The sequence below is a fragment of the Anomaloglossus baeobatrachus genome, chromosome 10 (assembly GCF_048569485.1).
Source record: "Anomaloglossus baeobatrachus isolate aAnoBae1 chromosome 10, aAnoBae1.hap1, whole genome shotgun sequence".
NCBI classification, from domain to species: domain Eukaryota; kingdom Metazoa; phylum Chordata; class Amphibia; order Anura; family Aromobatidae; genus Anomaloglossus; species Anomaloglossus baeobatrachus.
Genome location: NC_134362.1, coordinates 166528107 through 166544152, shown reverse-complemented (window position 1 = coordinate 166544152; position 16046 = coordinate 166528107). Strand labels below are relative to the sequence as shown.

At 43.5% G+C, this 16046-nt stretch overlaps 1 protein-coding gene across 1 annotated transcript in view; it reads right to left on the bottom strand.

Annotated features, from left to right (window-relative positions):
* SLC12A4 (solute carrier family 12 member 4) overlaps positions 1-16046 on the bottom strand; it is a 504360-nt gene that overhangs the window by 111211 nt on the left and 377103 nt on the right. The window contains 1 exon segment of the mRNA XM_075325791.1: positions 705-803. Coding sequence (XP_075181906.1) covers positions 705-803 — 99 coding nt within the window.

The following is a 16046-nucleotide window of genomic DNA, read 5'->3' as shown; positions in this document are numbered from 1 at the left end:
CGATATCGCTAGTGTGGGTACCCGCCCCCATCTGTTGTGCGACACGGGAAATTCGCTGCCCGTGCCGCACAACATCGCCCAGACCCGTCACACATACTTACCTGCCCGGCGACTTCGCTGTGACCGGCGAACCGCCTCCTTTCTAAGGGGGCAGTCCGTGTGGCGTCACAGCGATGCACTGAGCGGCCGTCCAATAGAAGCGGAGGGGCGGAGATGAGCGGGACGTAACATCCCGCCCCCCTCCTTCCTCCCGCATAGCGGCCGGGAGGCAGGTAAGGAGAGCTTCCTAGTTCCTGCGGCGTCACACGGAGCGATGTGTGCTGCCGCAGGAACGACGAACAACTTCATTACCGCTGCGGTAACGATAATTGAGAATGGACCCCCATGTCACCGATGAGCGATTTTGCACGTTTTTGTGGAGGAAAATCCAGCAAGGACTCAGCAAACCAGGATTGGAGTAAAACTTTCTTTTCTTTATTAATCTTCAGAAATAAAAATAAAGGACCCACAAGGATCAGGAACCAAAGTAAATGGCAGAAAATAAAGAAAACTCTTTGAATGATAAGGTGTGTCCAAACATTTGGTCTGTACAGTATAAATACACATGCATATGCACACAAACATGTGAACTGTATAGCTGCTCAATATGATCCAGATTAGTCACAAAAATAAAATGACTTAGAACTCTGAATTAAATTTCTTACCAATGATAATATTTAAATCTTGGCCTCCAGTTTGGTGTTCTCAGCAGAGTCTGCACAGCACATGCTAAATTTACAAATAAATAGCACATCAAGAAGAACCTAAAGAAAATACAAACATATACACACATTAAAGGAAATGCAAGCTAAACAATAAAACAGTCGAGTTTCATTCTCCCTGCAGCTGCTTACTTTCAGTCATCAGAGTGATACAGGGAGTGGTTATAGTCATCGCTCACTACACAGTAAACATGCTACAAGCACTGTCTAGCACACTGATTGACAGCCTGATCTGCAATGTGCATTTGCTGTGTGTGCATGCGTGCATAGGCAGATTATGATAATGGCAATCTGGTAAATAGTATTTTTTGGAGACAACGGGAACCCATTAATGCTCCCATAGTAAAGGAAAACATAACAAAAGACAGCAGTGTAGCAGAGTCATTTATCAGACATCAGACCAGTCAGTCTTCAAGCTGTTAAGATAACGCATGACATATGTATCACATAAGCCGTTGGATACTTATGGGCCATATGTTCTGTATTTACATATATTATATGTGAGCAGATCTGTATTGTATTCATAATATAAAACACTAATCTCTAAAGGTCTTTTATGGTTTTGGGAAGGTCTAATATGCAGACCACACTACAAAATTATCACTTATTACAAAAAAAAAAATAATTTGTGGCTCTGTCATCTCAAAGAATGGCTACGATGATGACATTCCCTGTAGGAGGTAATTCATTTGACTGTGCTTAACTATTGAAGTGTGCAAGAACATTATACACATTTTATTGATGAAAATCTGTATAAAAAGTACTATGCTACTGTAAGAAGGTGGTTGAGTTATTATCCTTGACATTGATTGCATTATTGTAGTGTAGTAATTAGGGATGAGCGAATGTATTCGCCACTATTCGGTATCCGACGGATAATGGGGTATTCGAGGTATTCGCTATCCGACGGCTAAGGCTACTTACACACATCAGGTTTTTCCCATCAGGCACAATCCGGAAAAAAACGAAAAACGGTTAAAACGGATCCGGTACCGCATCCGTTTTATCCCCATTGATTTTTATTGTCGTCGCCGGATTGTGCCTGATGACCTTGCGTTGCATCCGGCTTTTTCCGGATGCGGCTTAATTAATTAATGCGGTGGCCGCATGCAACAATTCATGCAACGTTTTTTGTTTCATAAAAAAAACCGCACAGCGCCGGGTGCGGCGCTGTGCGGCACGGTGCATAATGAAAGTCTATGCACGCCGAATCCGGTGGCATGCATCAAACGCCGGAAGCATGTACCGGATTCGGTTTTAACTTCTGAGCATGCCCAGAAGTGATTCTCTGGCCTAAGAAAATTGGTGCGAGTGGAGTGCGATAAAACATAATAAAATTCTAGCCTGTGTGTCAGCACACATGAGCAATTATTTTCTCAGTACTAATCGGACCGAGAAAACAATCGCAGCATGCTGCAACTGTAATGCGAGACTCTTTTCTCTTGCACCCACCCATTCAAGTGAATGGGGCGAGAGAAAAATCGCACTGCACTTGCGGTACACCGGTGTACCATGCATGCAGAGCGAGAGTCGCAATAGCCGGCTACGGAGGAGAGAGGGAGATGAATCCCACCTTCCCCTCCTCTGTGCCAGCCCGCCCCTCCTGAGAGCCGGCCTGCCCCCCGCAGCTGTGGTCCGCTCGCACAGGCTGACCGCAGACGCAGGGACACTAGCATGACACTTGGCTCCTGCTATGCTGCCAGCGCGAGCCGAGTGTCATGCGAGCATCGCAGTAGTGCTCCATGTGGCCCCAGCTTTTCTGTCTCTCTCACACTCACTGACTCATTCACTCACTCTCACCCACTCACCGATCACAGGCGCGGTGCTGCACAGCTGTCACACTGCTGGCAGCTTCTACTGATTCGCAAATGCCGGCCGCCCATTATTCAGTTTTGTATTCCCTGCTTTCCCCGCCAACCGGCGCCTATGATTGGTTGCAGTCAGACACGCCCCCACGCTGAGTGACAGCTGTCTCACTGCAAACAATCACAGCCGCCAGTGGGCGGGTCTATATCTCGCAGTAAAATAAATACTTAAAAAAAAACGGCGTGCGGTCCCCCCTAATTTTGATACCAGCCAGGGTAAAGCCACACGGCTGAAGGCTGGTATTCTTAGGATGGGGTGCTCCACGTTATGGGGAGCCCCCTAGCCTAACAATATCAGCCAGCAGCCGCCCGTAATTGCCGCATGCATTAGATGCAACAGTCCTGGGACTCTACCCGGCTCATCCCGAATTGCCCTGGTGCGGTGGCAATCGGGGTAATAAGAGGTTAATCATGGGAGGCGTCTATGAGACACCCCCAATGATTAACCTGTAAGTTAAAGTAAATAAACACATACACCCAAAAAAATACTTTATTTGGAATAAAGGACAAAAAAATACCCTCTTTCACCATTTTATTAAAATCCCCAAATACCCCTCCTGGTCCGACGTAATCCACAGAGGTCCCGCGACTCTTTCAGCTCTGCTACATGAAGCTGACAGGAGTAGCCGTGGAACACCGCCGCTCTCTATCAGCTCCACGCAGCAACTGAGGGAGTCGCGCTGTCAGCGGTGACGTCACTGAGGTAGTGTCGGGGTGTGCGGTGATGATGCGTGCGGGAGTGTCGGGGTGTGTGCGATGATGGTGCATACGGGAGTGATTGGGTGTGTGCGGTGATGATGCGTGCGGGAGTGCCGGTGTATGTGCGGTGATGATGCATGCGGGAGTGTCGGGATGTGTGCGGGGATGATACGTGCGGGAGTGCCGGTGTATGTGCAGTGATGGTGCGTGCTGGAGTGTCGGGTTGTGCGGTGATGATGATGCGTGCAGGAGTGCCGGGGTGTGTGCGGGGATGATGCGTGCGGGAGTGTCGCGGTGTGTGCGGGGATGATGCGTGCGGGAGTGTTGCGGTGTGTGCGGGGATGATGCATGCGGGAGTGCCTGCGTGTGTGGTGATGACGGGGTCTCTCCCTCTCTCTCAGATTTAAAAATAAATAAAAAAAAAAAACAGATCCGTTTTTTACCTGATCCGTCGCATCACGTTTTACACACTCTGACACAGATCCGTTGCATCAGGCACAAACTGGATTGTGCCTGATTGCAAAAAACTGATGTGTAAAAGTAGCCTAAGATGGTATTCGCTCTGGTACTTTCATTTTCATTTCTGGACTTCCTGGCGCCTTTTTCCAGCCAATGAACACATCTAACGTTGCTTGCCCTCACAGTAACGCTGCAGCCATCTTTGTTGTGGTGTTACTGTGCTTGGCTTGGCCGCACAGCGTCATAGGGACTATATAAGGCTGCCGCCATTTAGTGTGCAAGCATTCATTCCTGAGCTGCCAGTGTAGCTAGCCTGTAATGTGTGCGGTACAACATTTTTCCAGCCAACTAATACTAGTCCTTCTAAGGGCTGAAGATATTTAGCATTATTTGTTAGCGACTGTGTAAGTCATAGAAACAGGTGTAGGGACAGTGCAGTTTGTTCTATGAGATAGTATTCCTGCTGCATAATCCGAAAAAGTCCTTTTAACCCCTTAACGACCGCGGGACGTAAAATTACGTCCTTGCGGTCATAATGTTACTGCCCGCGGTCTGCCGGCAGCATCATGCTGCGATCGGCACACATCTCAGCTGATTTTCACAGCTGAGATGTGTGCCTGCTAGGCACGAGCAGAATCGTTTTCTGCTCGTGCCGTTTAACTCCTTATATGGCGCTGTCAATATGTGACAGCGCCATTATAAGCGCGATCGCGGTAAACATTTACTTACCGCCCGATACCGGAAGTCACGTGACGCGATCACGTGACTCCCGATAGTTGTCATGGTAGCACAGGGTCATGTGATGACTCCTGTACTACACCTGACTTGCTTTCACTTTCGCTGTGCCAGCACTGTGTGCTAGCTGCTGTGTAAATCATAAAACTGCTGTAAAAAATCCTATTATTAGTGCTGTATATGGTCTGTTACTGCAGTGTGTGATATAGTGACAGCTTATTCACAGGCAGGGAGAGATTTAAAGCTGTCCTCACATCTGCTACTAATAATAAACAATCTCAGCACTGCTACATCCCTTGTGTCTGTTATACTAGCAATAGGTATTACAACTTGCAAAAAAAGGTCCCAAAATTGTAAAAACAAGGGGTTCAGGTGTAGTGTAGTGCCTGTCAATTCACAGTCTGAGTGTTACCAAATATTTATTAATACTAGGTGTCAGGGGCACAACTTCTGCCTCAAGCCCAGTAACTTCCTACAAGCAGCCTAGCATACTTTTAGGGAAGGATAAATGCAGCGAGCCAAGGTATATGATGAATTAAAAATGTCTTTTTCTTTATTTCAAGTTGATTAAAATCTCCAAATATCCAAATAGCAACAAGTTACAATCATTTCAGGCAGAGATGGAAAATACTGCTGTAGGAAACGCACGGCAAAACGCGTTTCGGCTAAACCTTTATCATTGCCATGGGGGCTTCATATCTTACAGCACCTACATAGTGGCTTGCTGCAACTAACACACAGTCTCAGTGTTACCCAATTTTTATTAATACTTGGTGTCAGGGGAACAACTTCTGCTTCAAGGCTAGTATAATTTTTTACAGAACCTACCTAGTGGCTTGCTCTTACTAAAACACAGTCTGAGTGACAAAAAACAATACTAAAGGAAAAGTTGTCAAACCCTGTTTTCTTTTGGTAGGGCGGGAACTCCGACACACCGTAACCCCCCAAAAAAGAAATAGAGAAAAAGGTTTGGAAGAGTTTTTTATTGATCAATAACAAAAAATGGTCACAAATGCAGTATGAACCCTTCCAAAAATGTCGACGTTTCGGCCAATGGGCCTTCGTCAGACCAGACTTTTATCTGCACATAAATAATACAATGATCAAAACAGTTCAAAAGATATCAGGTACATAATACATACATATACATTATAATAAAGAGAACAATTGTACAACATGTAAAACAGGTCCAAGGATAATAACACCAAGCAAAAACCGGAATTTGAGATATTTCCATGGAGTAAATATAGATCACATAGTTCATTGACTGGTGTGTACAATAAACCAGTGACTAAATGAGGAAGGGAAAGATTTATGGAAAAAATTTTACGTGTACCAAGTGAAATTGGTGTAGTACTGGCTGCCCGACACAGAAAAGAGAAGAGAAAAAAAAGGAGAAAAAAGGAAAGCTAAAAATAGAAAGAAAAAAAAGAGGAAAAGAAAGAGAGAAGAAAAAAGGGGGGAATTGAAGGAGAGGGAGGGAGAAGAAGGAGGAGGAGGAAAAAAAGGAAAGAAAGGGGGAAGAGACGAGATGGTATAAGTAAGAGATAATATTGAAGCATAAACATAGACGAAAAGAAAGAAGTTCATATAGGGTGCTTTATACGCTGCGACATCGCTAGCGATAGCTAGCGATGTCATGCGCGACAGCACCCGCCCCCGTCGTTCGTGTGACATTTGGTGCTCGCTGCCGTAGCGAACATTATCGCTACAGCAGCGTCATACACACAATACCTTGTCAGCAACGTCGCTGTGACCGCCGAACAATCCCTCCCTCAAGGGGGAGGTGCATTCGGCGACATAGCGACGTCACTGCGGCGTCAGTAAGCGGCCGGCCAATAGAAGCGGAGGGGCGGAAATCAGCGGATCGTAACATCCCGCCCACCTCCTTCCTTCCGCATTGCCGGTGGACGCAGGTAAGGAGATGTTCGTTGTTCCTGTGGTGTTACACATAGCGATGTGTGATGCCGCAGGAACGACGAACGACGAACAACATCGTACCTGTGGCAGCAGCGATATTAAGGAAACGATCACCGTTTTTGAACGTTTTAGCGATCGTTGATCGTCGCTCCTTGGTGTCACACACTGCGATGTCGCTACCGGCGCTCGATGTGCGTCACTAACGACGTGACCCCGACGATATATCGGTAGCAATGTCACAGCGTGTAAAGCACCCTTATGACTCTTGCCAATAAATTACCTTTGTGGCTAAAACTTGTCTTTGGGATGATAGGAGTACAATTCCCAGTAAGAGCCTAATCATAATGGAAGAGAACACATTGGGGTTTAACGTATAGTCTATTGTAAGGCTATTATGTGTAAAGGACTAAAAGAGAAATACTATGGGAAAAAGGGGAATAAAAGGGGGCAGGGGGGGAGATGGGAGAAAGAAAGAAGGGAAGACGGAGAGGGGTGGCGGGAAAAAAGGAAAAAGGGGGTGAAAAAAAGAGAAACAGGGGGCACAGATAAGAGAATAAAGAGGATACCAGAGGCAGAAGAAGAGACACTAAAGAAGATAAGAAAAGAGAAAGAGAGGGAAAAGAAGGAGAAAAGAAGGGGAGGGCGGAAAGAAGGGGGAAAAAGAAATAACATTACCTGATTGTTGGAATGTAGGAAAATGAAAACGATAACCATCAGTTATCTCACTTCTGAATCCTGCATTAGAAGGTTACCAGGGTGGCAAGAAAGTGACAACCATGTCAAAAAACAGGTCCTGTGGTATATAGGAGTAATGTGAATAATGGTATGGGACTAAACTGGAGATCTACATAATGTGTTATATCACAGTGAAAAAGGGAAGGAAGAAAGAATAAATGAATGCAAGTTTGTACCTGTAATTAGTTAGGGTTTGAGCCTGGGGTACACCTCAAGGTATGATTTGAGTCAATAATTAAATGACGTTACTCAGGATATATGGTGTACCGGCCGGGCCGGAAGCAGGCTCAACCTTCTGTGGACAAAAAAATGGTGTCATAAACACATTGTTCTATTATTTGGATCATGCCAAAATACCTCCACGAGTGTCTCGTAATATGTGTCTGGTCGTGCTCATATGTCAAACGCCATAGTACAGTTCTGAACATGAAAAAAGGAATAAATAACATACCTATCGAGTTGTAGTAATTAGCATAAGCGCTGGTTATGAAAAGAGAATCAAATGAAGAAATGGTCATTCACACTTCCGGCAGAGACGGGTATAAGTATGGACCTATGTAAAAAACGCACATCGTATGTGAATTTTCTGCATAATGAGTGAAATTCACAGAAGCAGTAACAAAAAGAGACAGGAAAGAGGCCGGTAGCTGGACTTACCAGAGAAAATTTCGCCGTGTGGTTTGGGTGGGTGACTCCTATGAAGTGAGAGATAGCTCTGCAGGGCGGCATTACATATGTGACTAGCGAGCAAGTGCCGTGGCGTCACTTCCGGTGGTTGAAACGCAGAAGTAAGGTAGTGGAATGCACGCCACGCTGCCGTGATGTTTGGGACTCTGCCTCACTTCCTGTCTGGTGGAAAGGATGTCTCCAGTGAAGTGACGTAAGTGAAAACTAAATGGGGAGGTTCAAAGTGACGTACAATCCTATGGGAGGTATAGAGTGCTCGGGGTTGTCTGGTAGTTTACCCTTTAGTGATGCAGGGAGTTCATGTCTGGCCAGTGGCTGCAGTAAATGCAATGCAGTGCTCGTGGTGAAACAGGTTAGAGTTTCTGCAAGAAAAGAGAGACTGTATTAGCTCCTAACATATGAGACAGTATGTAATATTTACAAAATTAACACTGAAAATAAAGGAAATACATAAAGAACCAATTATATTAAAGGAAATATATACAAATGGCATTGCAATAAATTAATATAGGCAATAATCTGTTAACTAGGGTTACCATTAGATCACCATCAATACCATACAACACAGCCATCGGCCAAAATCCAACATAAAATACCCTTTAATGTCCCATTTCGTTATACTTCGTGTATGACCAATTAAAAATAAAAAAAAAATATATGTGCACTAGCGCTGTTGATTGGTGACTATGTGATTATGGGGTATAGTGTTCATTAGGCAAATTTAAAGACTTCTGTCTCCGTTTTCATATATATGCTTTATGAAGTTGTTGCCTTTTATCTTTGATGAAGTCCATATATACTGCCCTATGTTTTCTAAATGTCCCATTTCGTATTTACGATTAAGGCCATTTGGTTCCAGTGTATTTAACATGTGAATCCATTTGGATTCCCTATCTAGGAGACGTTTAATGCGATTACCACCCCTGCGGATGATATCAACATGATCTGTAACTTGGATCTTAAGTTGTGAGTTCCGGTGCCCGGCAGATAAGAAATGTTGTGGTATGGGCAACAATGTGTTGAATATCGGATTCGTGATGACTAATGCGGTCCCGGATATGCTGGGTCATTTCCCCAACATATCTGAGACCGCACGGGCACTTGATGAGGTAAACTACAAACGTGCTGTCACACGTATAAAACCCTTTGATCTGGAAGGATTTACCAGTCCTGGGGTGTGTAAAAGTGTGGTTCTTTGTCACATTGGCGCACTGTGCGCAACCGAGGCAGGGAAAGGTACCCTTTTGTGGTGTATCAAGGACAGTTTGACGTGGAACCACTACAGATGAGCCAATGTCAGCTCTGATTAATTGATTTTTTAGATTGGGGAATCTCCTATAACAAAATAAAGGTGGATTGCCAAAAGGCCCAATCTGTGGATAAGCCGTACGTAGGAGAGGCCAATGTTTACTAATAATTTGCTTTAGTAGTGGTTGAAAGGGGTGGTAAGTAGTTATACAAGGAATCCTATCTAGGGAGGTATTAGTCGGGTGTGTGGAGGATCGTTTATTGTCCGCAACATGTCGAGGGTATCCCCTCTGTTGAAACTTAGTGCTCATCTCGTGATGCCTCATTTCCTTAACTTCGGGTTTCATAACCAACCTGTCTACCCGTGTGTGTTGTGAAATAGGAAGGGCCTTTTTCACATGCCTAGGATGACAGCTGGAAAAATGAAGGAGACTATTCCTGTCCGTTGGTTTTACAAAGATGTCTGTAAGGCGTAGACCCTCATCATCCTTAATCACCATGCAGTCAGGGAAATTAATTTCCTTTGTGTTGTGATGGATTGTAAAGGTGAGGCCTGGCACAAACTTGTTGAGGTCAGAGAAAAAAAACTAATAGAAAGTCAAGGGGTCCATCCCATACTAAAAAGATATCATCTATATATCTCCGCCATATTAAGGCGTGCTTGGTGATAAGAGGATGGGAATGGACAAAACGTTCCTCAAAGTAGGCCATGAAGATATTTGCATAAGAAGGCGCCATGTTAGATCCCATGGCGGTCCCCCTCCGCTGTTGGAAAAATTTATCCTGAAACAAAAAGAAGTTTTCCTCCAAGATGATGTGGAGGAGGTCTATGCAAAAATCCTGTATGTCGCCAGAGAGAGTAGTGTATTCATTTAGAAACCACTGTATCGCCATGATGCCATCTTTATGTGAAATATTTGTATATAGTCTATTGACGTCTAAGGTTACCAGATGGGAATCAACCGGAATATGATGTAGATCATTTATGATCTCTAAAAAATGTCCTTAATGTAAGATGAAATTAGAGGTATGAAAGGGGAGAAAATTTTTTCAGTAGTTTTTACCAGGGAAGAGAGGATTGAATCAGTCGAGGCCACTATGGGTCTACCAGGGGGATGGGTAATATTTTTATGTATTTTTGGGAGTGTATAAAAGACCGGAGTAGTAGGATAGGGATTAATGAGAAAATCAGACAATTTCTGATCGATGGTACCTAGCCGTGAGTATTTCTGCAGCACTGATTTGATTAATTAAATAATTCGAGGTGTGGGATCTCTAGGTATTGGTTCATAAGTATTACTATCTGCTAGTTGTGTAAGGATCTCTGATATATAATAACCACGGTCCAAGATAACCGTAGCTCCCCCTTTGTCTGCTGGTTTGATCACAAAGTTTGGATTACTACTTAAACTCTTTAATGCTCTCGATTCTTCTATTAACATACATTTCATACCTCTAATTTCATCTTACATTAAGGACACTTCCCAGTTTTTAGAGATCATAAATGATCTACATCATATTCCGGTTGATTCCCATCCGGTAACCTTAGACGTCAATACTATATATACAAGTATTTCACATAACGACGGCATCAGGGCGATACAGTGGTTTCTAAATGAATACACTACACTCTCTGGCGACATACAGGATTTTTGCATAGACCTCCTCCACATCATCTTGAAGGAAAACTTCTTTTTGTTTCAGGATCAATTTTTCCAACAGCGGAGGGGGACCGCCATGGGATCTACCATGGCGCCCCCTTATGCAAATATCTTCATGGCCTCCTTTGAGGAACGTTTTGTCCATTCCCATCCTCTTATCACCAAGCGGAGATATAGAGATATCGTTTTAGTATGGGATGGACCCCTTGACTCCCTATTAGTTTTTTTCTCTGACCTCAACAAGTTTGTGCCAGGCCTCACCTTTACTATCCATCGCAACACAAAGGAAATTAATTTCCTTGACTGCATGGTGATTAAGGATGATGAGGGTCTACTCCTTACAGACATCTTTGTAAAACCAACGGACAGTAATAGTCTCCTTCATTTTTCCAGCTGTCATCCTAGGCATGTGAAAAAGGCCCTTCCTATTTCACAACACACACGGGTAGACAGGTTGGTTATGAAACCCGAAGTTAAGGAAATGAGGCATCACGAGATGAGCACTAAGTTTCAACAGAGGGGATACCCTCGACATGTTGCGGACAATAAACGATCCTCCACACACCCGACTAATACCTCCCTAGATAGGATTCCTTGTATAACCACTTACCACCCCTTTCAACCACTACTAAAGCAAATTATTAGTGAACATTGGTCTCTCCTACGTACGGCTTATCCACAGATTGGGCCTTTTGGCAATCCACTTTTATTTTGTTATAGGAGATCCCCCAATTTAAAAAAAATCAATTAATCAGAGCTGACATTGGCTCATCCGTAGTGGTTCCACGTCAAACTGTCCTTGATACACCACGAAAGGGTACCTTTCCCTGCCTCGGTTGCGCACAGTGCGCCAATGTGACAAAGTGCCACACTTTTACACACCCCAGGACTGGTAAATGCTTCCAGATCAAAGGGTTTTATACGTGTGACAGCACGTTTGTAGTTTACCTCATCAAGTGCCCGTGCGGTCTCGGATATCTGGGAAAACGACCCAGCATATCCGGGACCCCATTAGTCGTCACAAATCCGATATTCGATGTGGCAACACATTGTTGCCCATACCACAACATTTCTTATCTGCCGGGCACCGGATCTCACAACTTAAGATCCAAGTTATAGATCATGTTAATGTCATCCGCAGGGGTGGTAATCTCATTAAACGTCTCCTAGATTGGGAATCCAAATGGATTCACATGATAAATACACTGGAACCAAATGGCCTTAATCGTAATTACGAAATGGGACATTAAAGGGTATTTTATGCTGGATTTTGGCCGATGGCTGTGTTGTATGGTATTGATGGTGATCTAATGGTAACCCTATTTAACAGATTATTGCCTATATTAATTTATTGCAATGCCATATGTATATATTTCCTTATAATTAGTTCTTTATGTATTTCCTTTATTTTCAGTGTTAATTTTGTAAATATTACATACTGTCTCATATGTTAGGAGCTAATACAGTCTCTCTTTTCTTGCAGAAACGCTAACATGTTTCACCACCAGCACTGCACTGCATTTACTGCAGCCACTGGCCAGACTTTAACTCCCAGCATCACTAAAGGGTTAACTACCAGACAACCCCGAGCACTTTATACCTCCCATAGGATTGTACGTCACTTTGAACCGCCCCATTTAGTTTTAACTTACGTCCCTTCACTGGAAACATCCTTTCCACCAGACCGGAAGTGAGTCAGAGTCCCAAACATCATGGCAGTGTGGCGTGCGTTCCACTATCCTACTTCTGCGTTTCAACTACCGGAAGTGACGCCACGGCACTTGCTCGTTAGTCACATACATAATGCCGCCCTGCAGAGTTATCTCTCACTTCGTAGGAGTCACCCACCCAAACCACACGGCGAAATTTTCTCTGGTTAAGTCCAGCTACCGGCCTCTTTCCTGTCTCTTCTTTTTACTGCTTCTGTGAATTTCACTTATTATGCAGAAAATTCACATACGATGTGCGTTTTTTACATAGGTCCATACTTATACCTGTCTCTGCCGGAAGGGTGAATGACCATTTCTTCATTTGGTTCTCTTTTCATAACCAGCGCTTATGCTAATTACTACAACTCGATAGGTATTTTTTTTATTCCTTTTTTCCATGTTCAGAACTGTACTATGGCGTTTGACATATGAGCATGACCAGACACATATTGCGAGACACTCGTGGAGGTATTTTGGCATGATCCAAATAATAGAACAATGTGTTTATGACACAATTTTTTTGTCCACAGAAGGTTGAGCCTGCTTCCGGCCCGGCCGGTACACCATATATCCTGAGTAACGTAATTTAATTATTGACTCAAATCATACCTTGAGGTGTACCCCAGGCTCAAACCCTAACTAATTACAGGTACAAACTTGTATTCATTTATTCTTTCTTCCTTCCCTTTTTCACTGTGATATAACACATTATGTAGACCTCCAGTTTAGTCCCATACCATTATTCACATTACTCCTATATACCACAGGACCTGTTTTTTGACATGGTTGTCACTTTCTTGCCACTCTGGTAACCTTCTAATGCAGGATTCAGAAGTGAGATAACTTTTGGTTATCGTTTTCATTTTCCTACATTCCAACAATCAGGTAATGTTATTTCTTTTTCCCCCTTCTTTCCGCCCTCCCCTTCTTTTCTCCTTCCTTTCCCTCTCTTCCTCTTTTCTTATCTTCTTTAGTGTCTCTTCTTCTGCCTCTGGTATCCTCTTTATTCTCTTATCTGTGCCCCCTGTTTCTCTTTTTTCACCCCCTTTTTCCTTTTTTCCCGCCACCCCTCTCCGTCTTCCCTTCTTTCTTTCTCTCCTCTCCCCCCCCTCTTTTATTCCCCTTTTTCCCATAGTATTTCTCTTTTAGTCATTTACACATAATAGTCTTACAATAGACTATACGTTAAACCCCAATGTGTTCTCTTCCATTATGATTAGGCTCTTACTGGGAATTGTACTCCTATCATCCCAAAGACAAGTTTTAGCCACAAAGGTCATTTATTGGTAAGTCATATGAACTTTCTTCTTTTTCTTCACCTATGTTTATGCTTCAATATTATCTCTTACTTATCCCATCTCATCTCTTCCCCCTTTCTTTCCTTTTTTTTCCTCCTCCTCCTTCTTCTCCCTCCCTCTCCCTCAATCCCCCCCTTTTTTCTTCTGTTTCTTTTCCTCTTTTTTTTTTTAATATTTTTAGCTTTCCTTTTTTCTCCTTTTTTTTTCTCTTCTCTTTTCTGTGTCGGGCAGCCAGTACTACACCAATTTCACTTGGTACACGTAAATTTTTTTCCATAAATCTTTCCCTTCCTCATTTAGTCCCTGGTTTATTGTACACACCAGTCAATGAACTATCTGATCTATATTTACTCCATTGAAATATCTCAAATTCCGGTTTTTGCTTGGTGTTATTATCCTTGAACCTGTTTCACATGTTGTACAATTGTTCCCTTTATTATAACGTATATGTATGTATTATGTACCTGATATCTTTTGAACTGTATTGATCATTGTATTATTTATGTGCAGATAAAAGTCTGGTCTGACGAAGGGCAATCGGCCGAAACGTCGACATTTTTTGGACGGGTTCATACTGCATTTGTGAACATTTTTTGTTTTTGATCAATAAAAAAACTCTTCCGAACCTTTTTCTCTATTTCTTTTTTTTGGGAAGTTACGGTGTGCCGGAGTTCCCGCCCTATTTTGAGTATTTTTTTCTCCTGAGCACCTGTTATACAGTGATGCAGAACCCTACTCTTTGTATCTATCGGTTTTCTTTTGGGGCTGAAAGACATTCACAACATCTTTGTCAACGCCTCGAAGTGGTAGTTTGGCCAATAAAAGGTACCTTTTGGTTTTTAGACTTACAGAAACAGCTATCGTAAGAAACTATTAGCACAAGTTTAACAATCCGGCATAAGTGTTGTTCAACTACCTGTAGAAAAGGTCATGTTAAAGTATTCACCTTGAATAATTAAACAAAAAAAAATGGGAAAGAGAGGGGGTAAGGGCCGTGGACAAGGGTGGTAGTGACAGTGGTGGTCGCCCAAGCAGTGTGATTGAGCCAAAGAAAAAGGTTCCTGCTTTATTTACCTCTGCCTTCCTATCCCAATTTTCTTGTCCACGTGGGAAAGCACTTTTGTGCCCTGAACAGTGCGAACAGCTAACGAGTTAGCTAGCAAAAAATGCCTCCAGTTACTTGTCAAGTGTCAAGTACGAAAAACCACAAAGAACTATATAAAAAAAAACACCAAAAAGGAGCCAAGACAAATTATATGTGCACACACAGAATGTGGTGAGCCTTCCTCATAAAGATGGCTGCAGCCAAGGTGCAAGATGCTGATGTCACAGCCACTCAACCTCCACACTAGAGGGGAGGGGCGGCTGCTTAGCATAAGACATGCACACTAATAAGGCTTGCATGGGAGCCCATCATATAATGAGTGAAATGCACAGTATCTGAACTGTGACCTATAAATGACGCCAGAAACCCAGGTCAGGCAGGCTAAACAGCACTTTAGCCCGCCTGACCTGGGTTTCTGGCGTCATTTATAGGTCACAGTTCAGACACTGTGCATTTCACTCATTATATGATGGGCTCCCAGTGCAAGCCTTATTAGTGTGCATGTCTTATGCTAAGCAGCCGCCCCTCCCCTCTAGTGTGGAGGTTGAGTGGCTGTGACATCAGCATCTTGCACCTCGGCTGCAGCCATCTTTATGAGGAAGGCTCACCACATTCTGTGTGTGCACATATCATTTGTCTTGGCTCCTTTTTGGTGTTTTTTTGATATAGTTCTTTGTGGTTTTTCTAACTAATTCAGTGTAGGGACTCGCAAGTGTGAGAATCCTTGACGAACGGATTGCGAGCTTACATATTTTGGGCCAAAATATAAACTAATATCTCACTATTTGAGGTATGGCACATTTTATCCATTTTTGCAGGATGTGTGTGGACCTTTTGAATTCAGGTGGTTAAATGGTGAGCCTGTCATGTGTTATGTACTCATATAGTGCTAACTGACCCGCCTGGACCTGGTGCTGTGCGTCATTTATAGGCCTTAATTCAGACACTGTGCGTCTCGTGTTGTATCCGTGCGAGATGCACCTATATAGTGCTGTTTAGCCCGCCTGACCTGGGTTTCTGGCGTCATTTATAGGTCACAGTTCAGACACTGTGCATTTCACTCATTATATGATGGGCTCCCAGTGCAAGCCTTATTAGTGTGCATGTCTTATGCTAAGCAGCCGCCCCTCCCCTCTAGTGTGGAGGTTGAGTGGCTGTGACATC